General features: G+C 38.6%; 1 protein-coding gene across 1 annotated transcript; it reads right to left on the reverse strand.

Moving 5' to 3' along the window:
• Positions 1 to 17,160: 17,160 nt before the first annotated feature.
• Positions 17,161 to 20,882, reverse strand: LOC113779807 (putative dual specificity protein phosphatase DSP8). Its single transcript, XM_027325533.1, has 6 exons — positions 20,254 to 20,882; positions 19,545 to 19,667; positions 18,902 to 18,995; positions 18,029 to 18,111; positions 17,825 to 17,914; positions 17,161 to 17,735 (listed from the first exon to the last, which is right to left on the reverse strand). Exons 1-6 carry the CDS (start codon positions 20,539 to 20,541, stop codon positions 17,340 to 17,342), a joined length of 1,074 nt encoding a protein of 357 aa, XP_027181334.1. The 5' UTR covers positions 20,542 to 20,882; the 3' UTR covers positions 17,161 to 17,339.
• Between the last annotated feature and the right edge of the window lie 297 nt (positions 20,883 to 21,179).

Here is a 21,179-nt window from a genome sequence, read left to right on the forward strand (position 1 = left end):
ACTTTTAGCTGTGTAATGTGTGGTCATAGGAATAAAATGTGCAAATTTAGAAAGCCTATCCACCATCACAAAGATGACATTGCAGCCAAACGACTTAGGTAACCCCTCAATGAAATCCATAGAAATTTGCTGCCAAGCTTGCTCAGGTATAGCTAGTGGCTGCAGCAGTCCTGGATAAGAGCAATTTTCATTCTTACTCCTTTTGCATATATCACAACTCTGTACATATTGTTCCACTTCCTTCTTCATCCCAGGCCAATATACATAACTCTTGATCCTCTGATAAGTTCCATGATTTCCAGAATGCCCACCCAGGCAAGAGTCATGGAAGCAGGAGATTAACTTCTGTCTTAACTCAGTGCCTGCTCCTATCCATATCATGCCTTTAAACCTCAGAATTTCTTGGTGATAAGAGTAGTCAGGCAGTGCATCAGCTCCCATAGCCAACTTCAATAGTACTTCTTTAGCTATATCATCACCAGTGTAGCTCTCAGCCACCAAGGACAACCATTGGGGTGTAATGGTAGTGAGAGAAAGCACAGTTGCATCTGCTGGACCCTCCTGCTCACCCCTTCTTGACAATGCGTCTGCAACCACATTGTCCTTACCCTTTTTATACTGAATCTCATAATCCATTCCCATCAGTTTAACCAACCATTTTCTGCTGAAGGGAAGTGTTTATTTTCTGATCCAGCAAGTATTTGAGGCTCTCATGGTCAGTCTTTATAATGAAATGGTTTCCCATCAAGTAATGTTTCCATTTTTGAACTGCAGTGATGAGTGATAGCAGCTCCTTCTCATAAGTGGATCTGGTCTGATTTTTCTGTCCCAATGCTTGACTGTGGTATGCTATAGGCCTCCCTTGTTGCATCAGAACCGCCCCAATAGCTACCTGACTCGCATCAGTTTCCAATAGAAATGGTTTTGAAAAATCAGGTAAAGCTAATACTGGTGTCCTGCTCATGGCCGTTTTCAACCGCTGGAATGCAGATTCTGCAGTCGCACTCCATGCAAATTGATCCTTCTTCAGCAGCTCAGTGAGAGGTTTGGCAATTTCCCCATACCCCTTAACAAACCTCCTGTAGTACCCTGTCAAGCCCAAGAATCCTCTGAGGGCCTTCAAACAGGTAGGGGCTGGCCAGGACAGCATAGCTTCCACCTTGGATGGATCAGTTTCCACCCCTTCACTGGTAATTATATGTCTCAGATACTCTACCTGATTCTGACCAAATGAACATTTTGACATTTTTGCATACAAGGAGTGTTTTCTCAAGGTCTCTAAGACTATGGATAAGTGGTGTAGGTGAGTTTTGTGGTCTGGACTATAGATCAGGATGTCATCAAAGAATACAAGGACAAATTTTCTGATGTAAGGTTCAAAAACTGAATTCATTAGTGCCTGAAAGGTGGCGGGTGCATTGGTGAGTCCAAATGGCATTACAAGGAACTCATATAGTCCAGAGTGAGTCCTGAAGGCAGTTTTGGGAATGTCATCAGAGTTCATTCTGATTTGGTGATAACCTGATCTCAGGTCAATTTTAGAAAAGACCTTGGCTCCATGTAATTCATCTAGCAGGTCATCGATAATAGGAATTGGAAATTTATCTTTTATTGTAAGGTTGTTTAGCTGCCTATAATCAATACAAAGTCTCCAACTCCCATCCTTCTTTTTGACTAATAGAGCAGGGGATGCAAAGGGGCTGTGGCTGAGTTGTATAAGGCCAGAAGCTAACATATCTTTCACTTGCTTGTCAATTTCATTTTTTTGAAAATGGGGGTATCTGTATGGAGGGATTTTGAAAGGTTTGGCATCTGGTTTAAGGGGAATATGGTGGTCATGGCATCTGTTAGGAGGGAGAGTTTTAGGTTCTGTAAAAATGTCATCATATTTGGCCAGCAATTCAGTGAGAGAATCTGGTACATACATTACCTGTGAGTTGTGAATTTTCACCATGCAAGACTGCTGCAAAGCCCTCTTGATCTTATGCTTGACATACTTGTGAGCTGATGAGCCTTGCTGCATCCTGACGTTGGCAGTACTGGAGTCTCCTCTTAGCACCACCTGCTCCCATTCCTTTTCAAAAGACAGATGTAATTTCTTGAAATCGAAAGTGATAGGACTGTAGGATTTCATCCAATCTACTCCCAAAATCAAATCATAAGGTTCCAGGTCCAAAACAAACACATCATGAGTAAATTTGTGGCCCTGCATATCCCACCGCATCCCAGGAATCCAGTGGTCACAATGCAACTCCTTGCCATCAGCTATCTTAACCTTAAAAGGCCTATGCCCGTGCACCATTTCTGGATACATCTGAGCCACAGAGCTCTTGATAAAGCAGTTAGTACTTCCTCCATCAAGAAGGATGGTCAGTTGATGTCCTCTATACTGCCCCTACATTTTGATGATGCTAGATGATAATTCTCCTGACATTGCATGCAAGGTCAGCTCCACCTCATGCTCAGGCTGATTCCCCTTGTACTCAATAATTTCCTCCTCTTCTGCTATCTGATCTGCATCACCTTTTTCCCCATCGTCTGCTAACAACATGTGGATTCCCTTGCTCCTGCAGTTATGCCCTGGACTGAATTTTTCTCCACACCTAAAACACAGGTTATGGTCCTTCCTGTATTGAAATTCAGTAGGGGAGATCCTCTTGAAGACCTGCTGAGAGTTGGATTTCCTGCTGTAATCTGGTGCCAGAGTGCTGGTCTGCCTAACTCCAGGATCCTGCACTCCCTTGGTAGAACCATAGGGATTTGGCTGGGGGGCACTTTTGAGTGGAGTTCTGTTGGACTTGTGAAGAAGTTCCAAGTGGTGTTCCTGCCATCTAGCCATTTCAAATGCAGCCTGCAGACTAGGAGGCCTATGCATCTTTACAGCAGATTTGATTTCCCCCTTCAATCCACTTAGAAAACTAGCAATGTAATAGGATTCTGTCAGTTCAGGCACCTGGAGCATTACAATTGACCTCAACTCTTCGAACTTTTCCTGATAAGCCAGCACTGAGGAGGATTGGCTAAGCTTGCTGAACTCCTCTACTGCGTCTGCTTCGCCTACATTGCTGAATCTTCTACACACCTCCAAACCAAAATCCTTCCATTGGACCACTCCTCTGTCTTTTTTAAAATTTTGATACCAGAGATCTGCCTTGCCTTCTAAGTGCAATTCCACCAAGTCCATCTGCTGATCCTCAGGAGTGTGAAACAGGTGGAAAAATTTTTCACACTTCCTGATCCATTCCTTGGGACTATGGCCTTCAAACCTGGGAAAATCTAGCCTGGGAACCCCCATTGGCCAATGCTGACCATTTCCTCTGGTTGAATGACCAAATTCACTATGTCGAACACCTTGTGCTCCAGCATTTCGATTATTAGGAGTTCTCTCTGCTGAGCTCGTAGGATTTCCCAAAATGCCCCTATCACCTTGCAGACTCCTCAAAATGGAACTGATTTGAGTACTCATGAAGCTTTTCAGCTCGGTGCTATTGGTTTCCATCAGAGATCGCATCTCTCTTTGATTACCTTCCAACCGTTCTTCCATAGCCTGTTTGTCTGCAACCAAGGAATCAATGACTGCTTGGATCCTGGCCTCTTGTTTCCTGAGTTGCTCTTCAAAGCTCTTCATTCTAGTACCTTCGGCCATAATCTTCAGCAGTTCGAAGCTTGCAATCCAAGGATCGCAAGCTCTGATACCACTGTAATAGCTCACAGCTCACAGAATGGAATGATAAGAATTAGAGAAAGAGATAGAAGAAGGTAAAGGAGGTGATTGCAGAATAAGGGAGAAAGGGGAGAGAGTGGGGAGAAGGAGAAAGACTGAGATATTATTAAGGAAGAAGATCTGTATTACAATCAAGCTACTTCTCCATAAGACAGACCCCTTATTTATACAGATCACAGCTTTCAGCACAAGAAGTGATCTGCAATTGGTTAACTAACTTTCCCGCCCAATAACTAACTTTCTAATTCTGTTGTAACAATGCTCAGTCACGTGACCCTTCCTCTGTGATCACATTTCCTTTGCTCATTTCCTTGCTGACTCATCTTGGACGTTGTACCTGAAGTCTGAACTGATACTGGTCATAACACAACTCTTCAAGGTCTTTCAATTTTTTATGCTGTATGCAGAAATATAGCAAAATTTCATTTTTACGGTTAGTCCTTTCTACATAGGCACAGCCAATCAACTTAATGTTAGATGTTGTATACTTCAACTGCAGTCCTAGAGCATCTTCTTCGGCTCCAGAGATGAGATTATCGAACTTCTTTTCTTTTTGTTTGTTTTTTTTTTTGGGTACAATCAAACTGAGAATAATTTTTTGTAGGTAATATCAGCACTTTCTTTAACATTAGAAAAAGTGGCCTAGGTTCCCTAAGTTTTAGAAAGCTATAATTATTCCCGACAGATAATCTGCATTTAAGCCTCTTTTAAGTCCCTTCTACCTCTAAAAATTTTGTTAGTGCAGTTCGTGTTAGAAAAATTTGTATCCTCTACAAGTCTTTGAAGTGCAAATATTTTTTAGTATTAGCATATAGGCATAGTATTTTATTTCAGCCATAGTATTTTAAGTTCCCACATTAATCTATGACGTACATATTCAGGTTATATGTCGTTTAATATCCTAGTTGATCAGGTGGATTTGGTAGATCGAAAGAATTTGCATGAGTTCCATCAACAAATCCCTCGTTGGTTTGTAGCTTCAAACATTCCCTCTGAAACTAGTTTCGGATTATAATTCCCTTCTTTGCAAACACTACATCCTTCTCTTGATGAATTCCATTCCATGAAGAAAAAAGAAGTAAGACTAAAACTCTTAGGCGTATCTACGATTCCTAATGTTTAGTGGCAAAGAATTTCTTGTCATTTATTTTTTATGGTCGTACATTGGAGGTCAGGTTTGGTTCCCCTCTTAATTTTTATTTTATTTATTTATTAATAAATTAAATTACCTGGAAAAAGAAAGTTCCCACAGTCATCACATTAACGCATTGGCAGACAGACATGGATTGATTCTTGCTTGCTGGAACGGTAGTATAGAAATTGATGAACAGAAAAATAGAGTTCGATGACATTATGGTAAATTGGCATAATTCAGATGGTCTAGCACAGATATTTTAGCCATTGCTAATCTCCATTCGAGTAATCTTTAGCACACATATGCAGCAGGTAGATATTTCTTCGCCCAAACAAACATGATTTTAGGATGATGTTTTTCAGTCAACACTTGTTTATCTAAAACTTCAGATCCTTTGCATTAGAGAGCTATCTTGGCTTTTTTAGTTAATCCGAAAATTTCTGCTCTTTTATAACGAAAGAGGGGCATACAAGGAACCTGCAAGAAGCATATTGGCAGCTTGTTCCGGTGTTTCTTATCTTTGCTGTGAAGCATTTATCTTCACCTGAAATGTTGCTCCGCATTTTGGCTCTTTGGAAGATTGTAAAACTCTCTCAAGAAATGGATACTAGCTTTTGGAGAGAAAGATGACAAATGCTGATTTCCCTGCAAACTTCCAACTAAAATCAACCAGAACGTTAATTTCTAAAACCTCTAGCTAAGCTTCTGTCTGTACGCCAAAAACTTTAGTTTTTGGCTATGAACATATGCTCCCAAGCCCCACTCCCGTCCTTTCTACCCAAGTAATAATAGCATCTAGCTTAGGGGATTCACTTGATGATCAAACACTCAAATATTCAGTTGGCACTTAGCACAATTGGCAGTTTCCTTCTTGGAAAGACTTGGGAGAGCTGGTAATCAGCTAAATGGTCGCCACTTGGAACTTACAAATTAAGTCACTGGCTTGAGATGACTTATCAAGTAACTTGGAGTGTGTTTTGCCACTACTCCTGGCTAAGGGAATCAGAAGTACTCTGAATTATCTTTTTGTACGTACTCAGCAACATTGCAAGACTTCGATGGAATGCTACTATTTAATTTAGAATAAAACAAGAATAAAATTAATCAAGCTAGTAGTCAAGTCTTAATTAAGAAGTTTAACATGTATGAAAGTTAAAATTATCATACATAAGCATGATGGCGTAAGCCAAATAGTTGTTCGAATGTGCAGTTTTGTCCACCCATGCATGCATCAAGCTGAAACCCTTTCTATAAATAACGGATATGAATAAATCCTAGAGGAGCACAACTTGAGAATCCTCATCAACTCTTTCTTGGCTCTGCAAGTTACTACTAGCCTGATAAATATTTTTGTTCCAACTCTTGCCATGTATTGATGATCTCTTCTATATTTTCCCTCAAATGGCTCAGGTTGCAGCGATGAATTATTTCCTTAATCATGTAATCATAAACGTCTACCTGGAATACGAAGACTTTGCTACTACACCACCACCTAGGACTCGTTGTTCCCAAATCCATGACATGCTTTCCTCTCGCCAGACCATATTTGCCTTCATTGTCACGGCGTTGCTCAAATTTTTCCAAGTAAAAGGTCAATCGCCATTTGATACCCACCCGCCCTAAGACCACGTTTGTTGCTATTGCATGTTTGTTCATGTATTGTTTGTCATATGATACCAAGTTAAGACTTCGCAACAATAATTTCTTTTCAAATTACATCCTTTTTACAAACTGCAGCATGTTAGTCTTCGGCCCCCTATCATTGGCATCTATCGCTTCAATCATTTTCCCAGAATCCATCTCTCCGCTTCTGTTTTTTCTCTCCGTTTTGTTTTCTTTGAGTCACTTGCTACCATCTCAAATTAAAACAATCTGGGAGTGGCTAAAAGCAACCGTCAAGATAATTATAGACAAATTCTGGAATCATCCATGGCCTCGCCAGCACGGAAGAAGAAGCAGGAGAAGAATGGTTTTATTCCAACTAACTTGGCATCGCCAGCGACATGCAATGATTACAAACCAAGAACACCATCTTCCTATCTAAATTAGCTCAAAAATATCGAGGTTTGGTCGACAAGAATAATCATGCACGTTTGGATCCCCTTAACACTAAGTTAATCAACAGTACACGTGTTCACAAAAGCAAAAACAAGGAAAAACAAAATCTAAAGCCTAGGAAGATCTACATAATTGTACATATGTTTTCAAGTTGGTGCGAGCCCGAGTGGCAAAATGAAAAGTGCATAATCGTTCGAAACTTCCCATCATGCATGTTCTGCGGAAGGGATCGGAGAAATTCAATTGAACTTGAGACGAGTTAAAACTTGAAAGATGAGACTGATTTTAAAAGTCAGGAGCCCGGAACAGGTATCGCTCTTATTATCCCTGAACTCACCTAAATGTAAATGCAAAATTGATGTAAAGCCACCCTTGTACTTCTTAGCGGCCTTGTAATGGTCAATCTGTCTCTTCTCTTCGTGATTTCATAAGCCTCATTGTAAGATTATTGTTAGAGATTCTCAACTTGTAAAGATTGTTCCTTGTGATTGAGCTTCTTTTCTTGAAATTATGCATAGCAAGGATAAAAGCTGAGCTTATATGCTAATATTTGAGAGCAATTCATTACCTGCTGTTGCAAGTTCTCTTTTTGGGCAAATTCATGAACTTAATTTGCGACTTCTACCTTGCAACCTACATTAATTGACTAATGAACTTTAATAGTACACGGCCAGTATCGAAGCTTGTTTACGTAAACGTTTTGCTAGAAGCTGCAATAGTGCAAATGGGGAACTACCAAAGCTTGGTTGCAAATTAATTAGAGTTTGTGGAGCATACCAGCTGCGCTGATTTTTCATGTTTTGCATGTAAATTAACACTGGATTTCCCCGTATCGAGACAATAAGAATTAGAGATTTAGATTCAAATACTTTTTTTTTTTTTTTGACTAATGCGATGTTTCGGGGAAGGGGAAGTGGGTATTATCTCTTGATTTGTCTGGATCGAGGAATGACGTCGTAAGCCGAGATGATGTCCATCTACAGCTTATAACAATTGGTGGATGTTCAGCTAAGCAAGAACAATTTCAAAGTGGTGGTGGTGGAAAGTGCAAAAGCCATAATTTGAGTCAGGACTCAGGAGGCATCAAAAATCAAAATGCTCTTAGGTCACCAACTCCCAGCCCCACTCTTGGTCTTGGCACTTGGCAGAAAGTTGGAGCTGTGACTTGTGACCGAAAATAAAACTTTTTCGGGGACATTCGATAAAATTGGAACGATATAGATATAGAGAAGATTAGCATGGCCAAGCAACCATATATTTTAAATTACAAGCACATGGAAGTATTACAAATATATTTTATAGCAAGGTCAACATTTTTTAATAAGTTAAAAAAGACTTTCTTTTTTCTTTTTTTTCGGTTAGCCAGCAACATGTAAACCACTCGTTTGCTAACCTATACTGGATGAGAATTTAATTGGACCAAGGGAACTAAAAAGGAGAGAAAATGGACAACATCAAAATGACTTCCATGCTAGCTTATATTAGGGAAAGGCCTAATTAAATTGAGGGATATCTAAAATCAGAGAAAGGCACCTCTGAATTAGAGAAGTGCATTACCACACATTCTCTTTGAGTTTAATTGCATGTGCAAGGAAAAGATTTCTAAGTTGTACTTTGAACTTTTATGGTCATGCTTAGACTTTTTACAAGGTAATTAACAATTTTTATTAGGGATAATTTCAGAAACCTCCCCTGAGGTTTCTGACAGTCTCAAGGACCTCCCCTGAAGTTCCGAAAATCCCTTATACCTCCCCTAAAACTAAGTAGATAGTTTCAGGTCCAACCCAATTGAGGTGGACAATGAATATAAAATGTGTTTCAGGAGAGAGAAAATAATCAAATTCCACCTCTGCCCTCAAGATTGTCATTAGTGAGGATGTTTATGTTGAAAATTTCAATGGAATCTAGTTCCTTTGAAATTGCAGGGGGTGTATGTGAAACTGATGGAAAAAGGTAAGGCTGTATTGCAAGAAATTGTCTTCTAGTTCATGCCAACGGCTCTCAAAGTAGTTCTTTGTGACGGTAATAAGAAACAGTAGTGTTGCTTTGGAGCTCTATATAATTGCCTACTGAAGTTGCAAGAGAAACCAGTGAATGTTGTTGGGTTGTGACTGAGGTTTCTGCAAAAGTGCTCATACAAGTAGCAAAATTCTAATCAAAATCTATTTTTTGATCACAACAAGAAGTGTCACCTATAACAGGAGCGGGCAGTTTAGAAATTTATTTATCGGATAAAATAAATTTAAACCCATTGTTGAATAAAAGACCAGCTCTTTATGGCTTTCGTCCATTATACTTACAGAGTACCCATTTTCCTTAACTACTAATTTATTTGTCGGATAACATAAAATAAATCCGTTGTTGAATAAAAGAGCCCCACTTTTCAAAGCTTTCATTCATTATAAGAACAGAGTACCCATTTTTCTTAAACAAAAATTTAGTTATTAGATATAATAAAAATTAACTCGTTGTTGAATAAAAAACCAGCTCTTTATGGCTTTTCTCCATTACAACAACATAGTACCCAAGGTCCCTTAAATAGAAATTTATTTATCGGATAAAATAAAAATAAATCCGTTGTTGAATAAAAGACCAGCTCTTTATGCCTTTCGTCCATTATACTCACAGAATACCCAAGGTGCCTTAAATAGAAATTTATTTATCGGATAAAATAAATTTAAACCCATTGAATGCCGAAATTAAAATAAAATAAAATAATAAAGATGAGTATTGATTCATAATAGTAAAGAACCAGATTCATTATCATGTGCTTCCAGTTTTGCTTATTGAATACCACATGACAGATTTTACAAAAACACAGTGTACAAGTAATAGTGCAAATGGAACTTCAGTCTTCTGTTGAGAAGCATTTTGAGTGTACAACAGCCAAATCTTTCCACTTATGCATCCAGGTTAATACAAAAAGATAAATTCGTCCAAAACATCAGATAACTAATGTTCAGATACCAAAATTAGATAACCAAGACATCTAAAAGATCCTGATATTCATCAGTAATGATCAGATATTCATGTCCTCTGATATCCAAATAACAAAAGACTCTTAATAGATTCTACTAAAAGGTGAAGCTGCTACTGACATTATGAGAATCATGAGAAACTGAAGCATTGATGTTGACATCAGTTTGTACTTGGGCACTTCCACTGGGATGTAGTGCAGCAGTATGCATTCCTGCAAATGGTTGAGGTGCTGCTGTTGAAGTTTTCCTTTTGGGGTTATATACAACAGATGGAGCAGATTTGTTGGAAGGTCGGCCTCTCTGAAATTGCAGATGAAGCATGATTAATATACAGGCATGTAAATAAGCATTAAAAGTGCAGCTATCTCTGAAAAAGGATTAAGGAACAAATACCTTTCTCTTAGTAGCATTGGTTGCTGTTTGCAGATTCAAGTCAGCATTCATTAATGGTAATTGAGTTGATGGACTTCGGTTATTGCCTTGACTAGAAACTACAATAGGCACATTGCCATCAGCATGATCCTGCACAAATCAATGGCAAGCATTAGCTCATCAGACAACAGCAACATAAGAAAAGTCTGTTTCTGAATCTAAAAGAATTGTAACCCATAGAACAGATCCTGCAAGCCCTGTATTTGCAATTCCCCTTCCTGGCTTTCCTCTAGCAAATTGAGTCCCCTGACATGAAAATTAATAACAAATTACAAGCTCGCTTAGCAATTTCAAGTCTCTCAATTAAACCACTAGACTGAACCTTGTTTGTGCTGGTGCTTGTACTCCTTTGTCTCACAGGTGCTCTTTGACATGTTCTAGTATTATGTCCAGTAGCTTTGCAGTTGCCACATCTCATAGTGGTTGACCTTTTTGCTTGAGATTGGCTTGGCTCATCAGGCCCTCTCCTTCTATTAACTCTTGGACGACCTGGAGCTCTTCTCAATGGTGGTGGAAGGACAGTTTTTGGTGTGACATCAATTAATGGAGGCCATCTCTTCTCGTGAGGAATTGGATGTATCATGCCACTATATGTCTTGAGATACATTTCTGTTGAGAAGCAAGGATCACAGTATGTCTCCAACTTCTGTCTTTTGTATACAATTCCAAGTGCAGCATGCTTGCATGGGAGTCCAGACAATTGGAAAGCTCCACAGTCACATGTCTTCTGGTTCAAACTCACTATAAATGTTCTGTCACCATCAGTAACTTCAAACAAATCCTCACTGGCCATCTGCAATGAACATCTCCTAGAATGTATTGCAATTTCCTTGAGCTTTTCTATGATGTTTTTTGGGATAGCAGACGTCCATGTGCAAGCCTTCTGGTACCTTTTGTGTAATTTCTTCATTAATTTTTTCCTCAGTCCTTCAACAAGTGTCAGTATTGGTTGGCACCTTAAGTCTCCAATCCAAGCATTGAAGGATTCCGTGAAATTGTTTGTGACATGGTCACATTTCAAATTTGTTGAGAAAGCATGTCTAGCCCAAGCAGAAACTGGAATCTTAGATAAGTACCTCCATGCTTCTATATTCATGTCCTTGATTCTCTGCATTGCTTGTGTAAATCCAACTGCATCATAACTCTTAGCAGCTTGCCAAAAAAAGGTACTCAGTAACACTCCAGGGAATTGAGACTTGAAGTTCATGCAAATATGTCTGCAACAGTATCTTCCAATTGCAGATGGCAGCTGCTGTTCATATGCAATGTTCAACCCCTACATCAAAAGCAAAAAATCAGTCAGCCTTTTTTACCATATCTACACAGCAGGTTGTCCAAATTTGGCAAAGTAAAGTATTTAGTAATACCTTTTGTCTGTCACTCATGACAGTTAAGGGACAGTTGTTATCGAATGGTCCAAAAAATTCTTCAAAGAAATGAAAGAACCAGCTCCAAGTCTCTTTGTTTTCTACCTCAACAATAGCAAAAGCAATGGGAAATATGCTGTTATTACCATCCAATGCAACAGCAGCCAGCAATACTCCACCAAAACTACCTTTCAAATGACATCCATCAAATCCGACAAAGGATCTACAACCACCTAAAAATCCATCTTTCTGACTTTTAAAGCTAATAAAAAGTCTGAGGAACCTTGGTTCAACTAGTAGATTTGGTCTGTCATAATGAATCTTACAAACACTACCAGGATTATGTCGCCTAAGAAGCACAGCATATTTGGGCAGTTTACTATATGATTCTGAATGTGTGCCTTCAATCTCTTCTCTTGCCTTTTGTTTGGCTCTATACACTTGCTGTTTACTAGGATGCACACCATATTTTAGCATCTCAGCTTCAATGCCCTTTCTTGACAAGTTAGGATAGGTTCTCATCACAGCTATCAGTTTTTTGGCCATCCAGTCAGAGGTGGCCTCACGATTTTTATTATCCATCACACATGTGTGTTCAGGTGTGTATGTCTTAATCATAAATGTTACTGAATCAGCTATAGGGGACGCATGAATCCTCCATGTACATCCAGCACTATCACAGATTGCAGTACACCTGGTTTTCTCATTCTTCAGCCTTTTGATGGGAAATCCTTTTTGGATCACATAATCCTTCAGTGCTGCTCTAAAGGCATCAACATTAGTGAATAGCTGTCCCTTCTTGAATTCTATGTCCTCTCTTGGATTGTAAGTCCACATCTTGTTTCTTAGCACTTCTTTTAAAGGGTCCATTTCTTGCTCAGATTCAGAATCTGGTACAATTAGATCACCAGTTTCATTATCATCCAAGTTTTGAAAACTTTCATCACTGCTAGAATTCTCAGACAGAACCATTAGCTCATCACCTATATCATCTTCATTGTCATCATCAAATCCTTGCTTCCATGAATCATCAGAGCTCGATTCACCCCTATACCCCTCATCCTGGGAGTCAATAACATGAACATTCTGCTCATCAGCAGCCAAGGCAGAGTGTTTGTTCTGAATTTCTATGTGCTCACTCTCACCATCAATCTTTCTCAACAACATGACAGGTTGTTCAGCTGGGATAATATCCATGTTGAACACCTCTATATTTATGACTGGTTGACCTTCATACACACTGAACATATCATGGACAGCTTCATCATCATTCACATCAATGTAAGCTTCTGTTCCAGGTATTGCACATCTCATATGTACAAGAAGATTAATATTTCCAGGCAGTTCATCTAATGCCTTCTCGGCAACATCATTCAGCAGATTAAAGAAAGAGTATTTTTCAGGATTTATATTGGAAATTCGAACTTTTGTCCCTCCACAATGGAGTACAATGTCATACACATCACCAGTCACCATCCTACAACATCAGATATCACTATTTATGAACTTCAATGTATACAAACATATAATACTATGACAGAGTAACTCCCTAGACCTCATGCAAACCACTTTGTATGATTCATATAAACAGCACCATCACATATGCATGAATACACATTCTAGTTTATAACTATTATAACCAGAAATAATGAAAACATTGTCAGGTGATCATATTAATAACAAAAGCAGAAATGCAGAGCTAATGTAGGAAAATAAGAAGACATGCTCAGTTTCCACATGGTCAGTAACCTTCATCAGCCATAAGCTACGTAGTATCTAACCTTGCTTTGCTTCAGATGCTCTCAGAACACCAACAGTTCACCCTTTGCAGCAATACTTCAGCTCAATTTCCAGAACTCAATTTCTTCAAGAATTCTCCCGTTTCTCCTGGAGCTCTCAAATGCTCTTCTCATGATCAGTATGGCTCAAGAAGGTCTATTCCTCACCAAAATTAACGTTCAGTCAGCTACCATTGTCACATCAACAACCAAATGGGCGCCCATTTTTGGCGCCTTTTCTCTTAGCCCAAATTAGCAATTCATTTTATTATCAAATTCCAGTTAAGTTACTTAATCCTTTCTATTACTCATTTCACTAATTAATTCATGTTATTATCAGAATATATTACTTCAACAGCAGGGATATTTGTGTCAATTCAACGTTTTTCAAGTCATTTTGGGACCCAACAATCTGACAGGGGAGGTATAAGGGATTTTCGAAACTTCAGGGGAGGTCCTTGAGACTGTCAGAAACCTCAGGGGAGGTTTCTGAAATTATCCCTTTTTATTAACGTCACTATGGTACCTTAACCACATAATTATCAGACTTTGATAATTCGTGTCTCTTAAATTGTTCCTGCCAAACTATTTTTTTTTTCTTACAAATTCGAGCCAATTGACATATAAATTCTACTTTGGCAGTATAAATTGAGGGTTCGAACATCTTTTTCTAAAATAACGGAAGATTATAATCCTACTTCACGTAAGAGCCTCGCTATTATTCAACAATTGGCGTTTGATTACACAACTTTAGGAGTGAATTGGCAGATTAGAAAGGTTTAGGCACTAAATGATCCGCAGTCAGTATAGGATGTAAGCTGTCAATATTCCATTAATTTGGAGGGTAAGTGACCAAGAATATGTGGGTTTTAAGCACTTTGCTTCGCAAAAAATGCTTTTTGGATAGTTAGTAATACAGCAAAAGTTTTCGGCCATTGGGTTGGATCAAATGCTGAGGTTCATTTTTGCCTATTTCGTCATCAAGTCGAAAGATGCTGGATTCCGTAAGAAAGCAATGATGGTTCAGAAGACAATGGCCGACAAATGTGCAATTGGAATTTTTGTTTGCCCGCTAAGCCACTAACTCCTTAGATGACGCACGCAAAATGTAGAGGATAAGATATTTTCTGCAATCCAATTATACTGTACAAGATTTCTCAACCCAAAAAAAAAAAAAAAATTTCTCACCTCAACCAAATCCGTCACCTCCCACCAACAAGTCCAATCATGAAAGTATCAATCGTAGACTTCTTGAGACATCAATGTGTCACGGACAGCACCATTATTAATTTCCTTTATAAAAGGTAGGAGGAGCAGGCAGTACTAACTGTAAGTAGCTAGCTAGCTATAAGCTATTCCTTCTTGATTTGATGCAAATTTTATATTCTATTGCATCCTTTTACAGTAAGTCTTGTTAGCTTGCTTTTCTTCTCTGTATATATGGTGTATGAATAGAAAACGACTGACAAAGTATATATAGCCCTGATGGCACAACCTGCGATGACAAATTTCTTCCTCCACTGCAGAAGCTTCAATATTGTTACCGAACATTTCCCTGGAATTGGTATCACTACCATTAATACTACTACAAAACACTACAATTTCCCACAACCTCAAGACCCAAAAATGTCAGTGTCCTCTCGCCAGGCCATTTTTGCCTTCATCATCGGGGTGTTGCTTAACTTTCTCCAGGTGAAGTATCAGGGGAAAGATGAATCCCCGTTCGAAACACATCCCACGACCATGTTCGTAGCCATTGCAAGTTTGCTGGTTTACTGCTTGTCATATGATGCCAAGTTAAGAATTTCTGCAGGAAACAATTACATGTACTACAACTACTTTCTTAGGATAATCATGGCGTTGTCTGCTCCCTTGTCATTGGCTTCCATATTATCGGTCCTTTTCCCCAAGTCCCTTTATCCATCACTGTTTACACTATCCATCATGTTTTCAGTCAGTCAATTACCTGCACCATTCCAGATTAGGACAATATGGAGCTGGCTGATGAAAGCAGTCATCAATATCACGTACAAATTCTGTCATCAGCCACACCAGCAGCCGGGAGAAAGAAGAAGAGGAGCTCTAATGGATATAGTCCAACGACTACCTTGGCTCCCTGCAGCAGCAGAACATGCCATTGTGGTGAACCAAATGGACATGCTTCCATTTTAAGGAAGACAAAATGAATGTGATTACTATCAGTTATAGACTAGTCCGAGGTGCAAACGTAAGCTGATCACCCGAGAATAAGTTGCGAACAAAAAAGTAACCAAAAGCAAGACTACAAGCTTTCAGAATGTTTTAATTTCCCACATTTGGTGAGTCAATACTAAGAGCTAGCTAAATCAGTGTGCTTTCTGACGTTCCCAAATAAAGAATGAACCGTATCTGATCTGAAATAAAAGGAGTATGTTTGATTGTTTCCAGTCAATGTCAATCTAGGTTCAAACGTAATTGATATGTCCTCCCTATTTATGATTTCTTATTGTTATTAATCATTGGAGCATTACTTTTCCAAGTTTCTGCCACTATTTTATGTCTTTTGTCTTGTTTTTTCTTTGGCCAAAATGAATAGAAGTTGTTGTGTTGACAAAATAAGGTATTATTGGTCCAACTGGGCTATTGGGACCTCATCAGGAAGTCACAAGGGAAAGAAAGTCTACAAACTCAACAGAAACTGAAATTGGACAGCATAATTTGCTAAACTGTGATTAGCTCTATTTCCTACCTCTCTAACAGCAGCATCTTTCCTGTAACTTCTGAATACCCACAGAGATAGCAAATTAAACCCTGTCAGAGAAACTGGCTTCACAACGCAGGATAGAAACGACCAGATTTATAAGTATATTTCTCTTCCAAGTTGTAAAAGACCATGGAAGAATGCAGTGGGTTCTAAAAACCAAAGCCCTGCAGCCTGAAGCTAAAATAAATTACTGCAAATTTAATTGATTTGGTTGTTGATGATATAAATACGTGCAAACTGAAAAAAAGGTCTATAGGAAGCTTCTATATAGTGATCCTGATCAGAAGAACCTCGAGGCTAAACCCTGAGCCATATTTCCAGCATCCATTTTGAAACTTCCTCGTGGAGCTTCCTTATCCTGCAGATCATCGAGGGTTGGAGTCGAAGGAGAATGCCTAAGAACAAGGTCTCCATATCAGCATCATCCTCCTCTAACCAGCCCTCTTCAGTTAATCTACCTGCAGCGGCAAGTAATTAACTCATCTGATGAAATAGGATAGGATAGCCCTTCAGGGGCTATTAGCTTCCTTTAAGTTCTAGGAGGAGGAAGAGTTGAACTATAACAACCAAGTATAATTGGATGCATATATTTTGTTGGCCGATTTAATTGGTTAAAAATTCTTGTCAAAGACACTACAGTTTTTAGTAAAATAGTTGGACTGTTATATTTATTTACCCAAACGTACAGTATCTCATAATAAATTCCTCTCATACTTCACCACGTCGACTTCAATCGCAGCTTTTGTTGCTAACCATCGGATTGAACTGGAAGAGAATTTATTTGCACGGGGATCTTGTCAATTACTCCTACAGTAAGAAAGGCTTTTCTCCGTTGCTTCTTTTGAAATGAAACAATAAAACGACATCTCTCCCAGGGGGAATGCTATAGTAATTTGCACATTGGCCAAGATATCCCGTGGTTTTTCTTCACATCCCCTGACACCATTTATCAAGAGAGAGACAGTTTGAGATTTTAACAATGCCTCGAATATACAAACTTACATTATCGCAACCGTTGAATATTAACAGCCATTCAGAGCAAAACACAGCCCAGAATGAACTAAAGAAATAGAGTTATACATGTATTATATACGATTGAAAAATATGTACAAATTTTGATGAATCTATGAAGAGTAGACGTGGATGTCCACAGTAATGTCTCCCAATTGTTCTGCTCCAGTTAAGCAGCTGCTCTCCCCTGTCAACTCCTCGCCTAAAACTTTCTGTTGAGTGTGACATCGAAGCCACAAGCAAGAAAGTTTTGTCAAAGCTATCGCACCAGCCACTTTAACTCTATAGATGAAATTCACGTCTGCCCAAATCTCATTTCTTACAGCAACAGGGCCTTGAGTTGGATCATATCCAGCAAGATCAGAATTGGTAATTATGACTGCAGAACCATCATCAAATGCTAAAAGATCTCGGCTAGAAAACAACTTGGAGCTTTTCAAAACCAGATCTGTCAGAAGGCTTGAGGCACAGGTCGTCCTGACCTGCAGATAGTGAAATTCCTGAACAGCCTGCAATCAGCAGCAAACAAAGTTAACCAGAGTAATTCAGATTATTAGTCCACAATTTGGATTGTAACCTCATTATAATCTCAACAAACCTGCCACTGGGAGGAGGCCAAGTGTACCCTGGGCCGTATTGACTTCACATAATTATAGGCAACATCAGGCGTCATCTGCTTAAACTTAACCTAAAATGGAAGAAAACAGCATAACGGGGAAGGGCAGTAAGAATTTATGTAAATAAGCAATGACCAGAAAAGTTACATGTTATCAAATTAGGATTTCCTGGTTTTTGCACTCACCAGATAACATATAACTATAGTTGTGCTGCGACCCCGCCCAGCCTTACAATGGACATAAGTGCTTTGTCCACATGATGCATTCTCTTCACGAATTAAAACCAAGAAAACAAATATTAGACGACAATATTTGAGTTGTATAAAGCAGTCATGTCTCATAATAAAGACAGAGTTAGTGTAGAATAGTAATTATTAAATATCAGATTGACAAGTTAGTTCTGTTTTACATGTCCAGTGATTTTTTTTCCACACCTAATTGCTATAGAGGACCAAAGTGTTAGGGAGCATAAAATATGTCGAGCGTGAAATGGATAAAAGGGAGCCAATTAAACAGTATCAGCAACAACACAAAATATAAAATTAAGGAGGTGAATAAAATTGCAAGTAGATGTCTTCCCAGTTGAAATGACACCAACGAGATATGCACCCAAATTATCAGAATACCCAAGCCTGATTCTAGCAGATAACTAGAAGATTTAAGTAACAGGTTCATGCTAAAACAACACAGAGTATGATGAAATAACCAGATGACATCGAACTACATCTAAGTGTGCACATTATAGTGCACGCGCATCTGTATGTGTACACCCAGGTATCAAGTACTCGAAAATGGAGCTATCTACTGGCGAGCCACATACTGCTTGTTCAGCCAAATATTATACACCTGCAATCCCCATTACTTAAACACAACATGAGAGATAAATTGCTATAACATTCAAATGACCTAGTGGAAAAGGATAAATTGTTTAGTAATGTGAAAACATACAATCTCCAAATACAATCTAATTAATCCAATAATGAAACATGCACTTGAAAAGTTTGGGAAGTTTCGTTACACTTGGTTAAATACACATCCTATTACAACAAAAAACTTACCATGAATGAAGTCTACAGCTCGGCAAATGCCATCCAATGATGGTGCAAAAAGGTAATCTCTTGTAGGAAGAACTAAATGATGAATTCCATGAGCCTACAAAATACACAATCATCAAAAAACCAAAACCTCGTGAGGACAAGGATGCATGCATAATGCACCCAAGTAAAAGTACCACCATTCACTTGAGAAAATCAACAGAACCAGTAATGCTCAAGAAAATTTCAAAGCTGAGAAGCATTGACACAGACACAAGAGGGGAAAGAAATAAGTAAAAGATCAAAGACACTTGAATCCTAGTAAAAGTAGTTTTCAAAGAGTTAGGAAAGTAGTGTTAAATAGAACCAACACTACTAAAAAATGTGACTCAATCTATAGCCACCTATTCTTAATTCGATAGCATAAAGTCAAGTGCCTATACGAGGACAACAGAAACAGCATGAAATTAAGTGTAGACAGTAAAATTAATCACTTCCGGAACATGTCAAAAGTCTAAAAACACTGTGAATCCATCAAGAATGGAGCTAGCGAACAAAAGAAAAATGGTTGATGGCTTGGAAGAATGATTCTACCTCACTACCAATTAACTGAAATGAAAACAAAGTCAGGATGCAGACTCTATCTAGGCAGTCTGCAAGAACGTACCTGATACAGAGATGTCGGGACCAGAGTTTCATATGGCTCATTAAGAGTGACAACTGCACCAATGCCAAGATCCTTTAGCTCAATGACATCAGACCTGAATGGAACTGCACCTAACAAGACAAACTAATATAGAAGGACTTCAGTTTGCAAAACAGAAATTATACTTTTCACAACATTCATTAAAAGACATCTCAGTATGGCATCCATTCTTTGTCAAATTAACAGGATGCTAACACCTTTAATTGCTTCGTTTAAAAAAATCATATTCTTTAACTCAGAGCCCATGGTCAGTCTACCAATTCCTCACTCTTAAGATGTCATCACAAGCTGATGATGATAAGATTATTAACAGAACCACATACCCAATAACAGAAATTCTCCATAAGAACAATTTCCTATCTGGCCAGCTTTATGTAAATTTATCCATAACCAGCTTTATCACTCGTAGTTCAAATACATGCGAACTTATCCCTAAGAACAAACTTCCCAAATTTCAAGCATAATACAACGCTTGAATATTCTACTTTTCCTGGTCATTTACACATTATAAACAGCAAAAACATCTCAACCCGAAGAAATGCAAATCGCCACTGCTAAAATACCCATTGGAGACTAACCGATGACAATATTCAAAACAAGCAATCGAAACTATAAAAGTAACAATTACAATACTATAAAAGACTTCTACAAAAATTTGGACATAGTATACCTCATCAATCCAATCCCACCACCGAAATTCGGCCTGAACTTTATTCCTAACAACATTATACAGCAAAGTTGGATAAAATAAAGCCCTTGCCCCTGCTCCCACTAAAACCTTCTTTGTACTCCACAACACAATATCTCCTCCGCCGCCGCCGCCGCCGCCACCACTATCACCAACATTATGCACAGCCTCACCACTAGCAGCTGATTTCGCCGCCTCCTTCTCCTCCTCCTCAGGCCTCTCGGCAATCTCCAAGCCCTCTTCTTCTCCACCCAATTCTTCTATACGCATATCTTACACTACCTTCAAATCAATGATCACTTAAAATCTGCAACCTTACAATGAAACCCTCAATTCAATTCTAACTTTGAAGATCACGTCAACAGATTGCAAGTCGATTACGGCAGTCAGACAGATTGAACTAGACAAGCCTGAAAAATCTCATAATTGCATCAGACAAAGTTGAATTTGGGTGAATTGAAACAAATAGGGATTTGGATTTGGGGTCATTAATTTTAGGGAAGGGGAAAGGCTTTGATCGGACGATGAGGAGGTGAAAAGGTGGGTGAGGAAGAAATCTGGGACGTTGAATTTGGGTGAACAGATAATTAGCATGGAATATAGGGAACCCTCTATTCTAAGCGATTCTTTTGCCTTGTTATGTACGGATTTGTTTGGGCGGGTTTGTTTGGACAGAGACTCTATCCCGGATAATATTTTACTTACATCATAAACACAATTTCCAATTCACCTTTTAATAAAATTGTTCTATAGTCAAAACCCCCACAACTTTTACACATTTGAAGATCGGCCCATGTGTTTTTTTAAAAAAAATTTCTTGTTATTCCATTTTTTTTTTACTTGTATAATATCTTGAACATGTTTTTCAATCACATTCTTATATTAACTACATCACAAATGTACTAAAA

The sequence above is a fragment of the Coffea eugenioides genome, chromosome 8, assembly GCF_003713205.1.
Source record: "Coffea eugenioides isolate CCC68of chromosome 8, Ceug_1.0, whole genome shotgun sequence".
NCBI classification, from domain to species: Eukaryota; Viridiplantae; Streptophyta; class Magnoliopsida; order Gentianales; family Rubiaceae; genus Coffea; species Coffea eugenioides.

Excerpts from the sequence above, each read along its gene's own strand:
- LOC113779807 (XM_027325533.1), bottom strand. The coding sequence starts at position 20,541 with ATGCGTATAGAAGAATTGGGTGGAGAAGAAGAGGGCTTGGAGATTGCC. Across the intron at positions 19,668-20,253 it reads GGTGGGATTGGATTGATGAG|TTTGTCTTGTTAGGTGCAGT; the intron begins GTATACTATGTC and ends CTTCTATATTAG. Across the intron at positions 17,736-17,824 it reads TGGCCTCCTCCCAGTGGCAG|GCTGTTCAGGAATTTCACTA; the intron begins GTTTGTTGAGAT and ends TGCTGATTGCAG.